Below are 4,856 nucleotides of genomic sequence, written 5' to 3'. Positions count from 1 at the left end.
TATTATTTTATAATTTCAGAATGCATTTTTATAGCTAGAATGTGGTTTGCTACATAAACTGAAATATTGATCCTTCTATGACATACAAGAACTTCACAAATGTTATGTCTATTATTGTTCACAGTTGAGCAGAGCAGCATAAAATGAGCTCACTATCAAAAACATTTCCAAATCTCATCTTGTTCCAGACAATAAATTTGCTGTTAGGCAGAGATGCTGCTACCAGTATTGTATGACTCATTTTTCAATGCAGCAGATTTCAGGGATGAAAATGCTGTGCTTCTGACTGGAATACTGGAACAAGGGTAAGATGCTGAATGCTCAAGTAGTGGTGGCAAGTAAGAGAGGGCACAAGCACAAGGTACCTCCTGAAACACTGGTTTGCAAGGATCTGAATCTGGAAATGATGAGTTGGAATTATCACTCCTCTCTGTAGTGGCTTCATTAGATGAGAAATTGTCTTGAGGTTGTAGGATTTCATGAGGTGCAGGATTGCAGACTTGGGCTTTAGTTTCAGGCAGGGCTTCCTTATCAGCTCTGTGAGATAATGCATGCTGGAAATATGTTTCTGCTTTCAGCTGCTTCACCCAAGCTTTTGCACGTTGTCTCTGATGGATTCTTTTCCTCCATTGAAAGAATAGCATGCAACCAAATACTAGGAAGTAACAAAATCCTAGACTTCCAAAATAGGCAGGTAGCAAACCTAGATGTAAGACCAAAATAAGATTAATGCTTCAACAGATGTTTTGTATTTGCCCCACAATACAGTTAGTTGGTAGAAACACCAACAACGCATGAGGCACTTGTGAATTTGAGATGTTTCAAATTTATAATTTGTAGAAAGTCTTCCAATGTACTATTTTGATGTCCTGTTATGATTAAATGCCTTACCTATATTTTAACTTGAGAAAACAATGCTCTTTTTATGTGTATATTTATAGAGCATGTCCCCCTCCCGCTTCAGCCTTTAAATATTATGTAAATATCAAGGGGCAATATCTAAACCTAGACAAGTCCTACTAGTGGAGCAATGGCATTCAATGAAAATAGGAAGCAATTGATCTCCCATGCCACTGAAGCCCTCTGGGTGCCTGTAAAACTGGCTGTAGAGGTTTCAGAAAGTGCATGTACCACAAATGTAGTCCCTATATATATGCCTCTTTCTACAATCTACTGCAGCTACATCACTCACACTTCTGCTTGCTGTATCAAACTTTTGAAGTTCACAATTTATGTTGAATGGCAATCTGGGAACTGAAGTCCGAAAAATCTACAGTAATTAAGGTCCAGTACAAACTGGTGCTTTGCGCCAGCTTGGGGCCAATTTTAGGGCTTGGGAGAGCAAAGCATATGAGTGCCATTTTGGCATGTGCACATGTTCACACGGCACGCGCACAGACGACATCCCTTGTGCACCATGGAGGCAAGGTACGTCACCGTGCCACTACAGGACGTTAATGGTGCTTTGGCAGTGGCAGAGAAAGGAGCCACGTTTTGTGGCTCCTTTTTCTGGGCGCATTTTGGCCATGACATGAGGTTGCCCATCTGTATCCCCACATAGTTAAGAGCACAAAGCTAATGCAGGGATGGGTAACATGTTGCCTTTCTGGTGTCAGATTTATGCAGAACCAAAGTCAACTACAGTTTAGAGCTCAGATTATGAGCAACCTCCAAATGTAAAAAAAAATAAAAACCCCAAAAATCAAAGCCTATTAGAAGAATAGACATTTTCCAGTAATACTATGGCGCCTCCTGAACCTGAGATAGCTTAAGGTAGGAGATGGCAAAATGCAGGCCTCAAATGTCAGACCATATTAGTGAGGAATTCTGACAACTACAGTTTGACCACATTCAGAAGCTGTATTTTGTCCATCCCGTCATAGGATCTTAGATTATCTTAATATGACCTGGGATTTTTGGCATGTTGGATTGCAGCCCCACACGTTTGGCTATGTTGGCTAGGGTTGAGAGAAGTTACAATCTTAGCAACATCTGGAGTGTGATACACCTGTTGCTGACCTATATAAACCCTTCTAGTCTCAAACTTATAGCTTTGAATGGGGCTGTGACACTTACCACTGGATATTATCATCATTTCATCACAGAAACTCTTTTGAATATGTTAAACTGGTACGTTCACAGGTTGGGCCACACTTCTGTTTTGTTCTAAGGAGAAACTAAACTGAAGGAGCAGGTGGTTCCGGTTGGCATCATTGGAACAGAATGGCAAGGAGACTAACATTCCAAAGCATAGTGAGATAATAGCAGCTAGGATACCTCCGGCCCTTAAGAAAGGTATCCTAGCTGCCATTATCTCATTAGATTTTTCCAGTCCGATGTGATCAGCAATGATTGAATAGATCACTATGGTTAGGGCAGAAGTCCTTTTAGCCAGCAGAGCAACAAAAGGAGGATATTTTCCTAGGCCACTTTCTGTCCTTGTTAGTCTGAAAAACAAAGACTTTTCTTATCTCACATTAATTTGGAAAAAGCTTCAATTGGTCTTCATTTTTTCTCTCACAGTACAACTCCTCCCACTGCCACCATTGTGGAATATAACTAGAAGCAGCAAACAAACTTCCCAGTCAATGGTTTACCTGAATATCAGTCTCCTTAAAAGCAAACTTCAGTGACTTCATGCCTATCATTACAGATACTGGTATATCTCAGTTAACAAAGCATCAGAGAAGGAAGCTGCCTTTTACAGTTGTTTTATGCTTCCATTGTCCTCTGTTCAGCTGTAAGGTCCCCCCCCCAACAGTATCAACATAAAGAGGATGGTGAAGAAGGCTGGAGAAATACAAACTGTTGGTGTTGGTTTGCAGAAGCATGTCTGTAATAATGCAATAAAGCTTGAGTAGGAAAAAGGTAATGTATTCTACAGTATCCAACTGTTGCCAAGCATGCCTCCTTAGAAAAGGCAAGGTAAACAGCAGCTGTCTTTGGAATCCTGTACTTATTACACATATGGGGACTGCAAAATAGAGAGAAAAGGGGAGAGCAGGGAAGGCTCACCAGCTCCCCTCCCCGCCCCCAACATGTTGAAAACAGCATAGATCTACATGTTTGGACAACAAAATGCAGTGGCGTCAATAGGCAGTGTGGGTGCGTGTCGTGTGTATACTGCTTATGGGAGTGGAAGACACCACTTCCCCTCAAACATCTGCCTTTTGGCAGAAATGGACTGTGGAATTTGCCTGTATCTCTTCAAAATGCTGAAGAGATGGTGCCGTGGGGGTGAGGCTCAGTGGGAGGAGAAAGTTTTAAATTTAAATATATTTAAATTTTCAAAATTTAATTTTTAAATGTTCTTTAAAAACATATTTCACCAAATTTTCACTTTAACCACATCAACGATATGTAAGCACATTCTGTGTGTACGATGTTGTGATTTAAAGGTGTAATTTTAATTTTGCTGGTTGTTTATGTCACTGCTCTTGCCATTACATTCACTGATAGATTGGAATTATTCCCATTAACACACACACACAAATACTAAGGATTTTGTATGGGTGTGGTATTGGAGAAGATCAGTGAGTTCGTGTGTGTGACACCATTAATTACCGCACCAGGTGACACCACCCCTACAGATGCCACTGCCAAAATGGAAATTATTGGAAAAGTAGACTGGTGAAAGAAAATGAAAAAATCATCCCTGGATGCGTGTTGGAAGAAACCTTGAATGCAGTGCTTCCCTGAACTGTTGAGGGGAGGATATTGGGTCACCCTGTGTACTTACTTTTTCCTGGAGTCCCCTCAGGTTGGGATATATATATATATATATATATATATAGAGAGAGAGAGAGAGAGAGAGAGAGAGAGAGAGGTGTGTGCACACACACACACATACACACTCTCTCTCAGTGGGTCCTTGATATCCACTGGGTTTTGGTTCCAGGACCCCGCATGGATAACAAAACCTGTGGATGCTCAAGTCCCGTTAAATACAATGACACCACAAAATGGTGTTCCTTATATACAATGAAAAATCAAGGATTGCTATTTGGAATTTATACTTTTTTGGAATGTTTTCAAGCTATGGATGCTTGAATCTGTGGATAAAGAGTTTGTGGATAAGGAGGGCCAACTATGTGTATGTGTATTCTGAGGTGTATTTGTTGATGTTTTAAATAAAGATTACACACACACACACATGTAATCTTTATTCAAAACTTCAACAAATGCAGAACCTCAATAAAACATTAAAAAATCTCACATCATATCCACATTGATTCAACCATAATAATATCCACTACATTATCTTAATATCCTCATCACCAGTAACAATTATACCTCATTTCCTTACATCTGCTTCAATTGAATAATTCACTCCTTAGTGATGACAGTCCACCCCACTTGCTCCTGATATAGACCCACCACTTTCCCATTCCTTTGTTCTGCCCAGACGCTACAACTCCTTTCCTTCTGAAGATACTTCAGCTAGGACCCTATCTCCCTACTTGAACCTGCCACAGTTCAGTGGTGTCACTGTTTGGTGTCACCCAGTGTGGGAACCCAGAAAGAGCTGGGAGGGCAGACCCTCCCTCCCTTGTACCCCAGGCTGTCCCAATCCGGGAGAAAGGTGGGATATGAATAAAAGGAAGGGATGGATGGATGGATGGGAGCAGTGCCTCTCACGTTTACTGCCCCTTATGCAAATATATTCTGGACCAGTCTATACCTGTCAGTCACTTTTCATCTACACTTCTGACACTGTCATAGAGTTGGGAGAGGCCACAAGGGCCATCCAGTCCAACCCCATTCTGCCATGCAGGAACTCTCACTCAAAGCATCTAGCCTCTGTTTAAAGACCTCCAAGGAGGGAGACTCCACTACACTCCGAGGAAGTGTGTTCC

General features: G+C 41.2%; 1 protein-coding gene across 1 annotated transcript; it reads right to left on the bottom strand.

Moving 5' to 3' along the window:
• Positions 1-10: 10 nt before the first annotated feature.
• On the bottom strand, positions 11-2,163 carry TEX38 (testis expressed 38). Its single transcript, XM_089515086.1, has 2 exons — positions 2,077-2,163; positions 11-703 (listed from the first exon to the last, which is right to left on the bottom strand). Exons 1-2 carry the CDS (start codon positions 2,093-2,095, stop codon positions 204-206), a joined length of 519 nt encoding a protein of 172 aa, XP_089371212.1. The 5' UTR covers positions 2,096-2,163; the 3' UTR covers positions 11-203.
• Between the last annotated feature and the right edge of the window lie 2,693 nt (positions 2,164-4,856).

Source organism: Sceloporus occidentalis, unplaced genomic scaffold, assembly GCF_023333645.1.
Source record: "Sceloporus occidentalis isolate IW3139 unplaced genomic scaffold, rSceOcc1.0.p SCAF_3, whole genome shotgun sequence".
NCBI classification, from domain to species: domain Eukaryota; kingdom Metazoa; phylum Chordata; class Lepidosauria; order Squamata; family Phrynosomatidae; genus Sceloporus; species Sceloporus occidentalis.
This window is presented reverse-complemented; position numbering and strand designations above follow the sequence as displayed.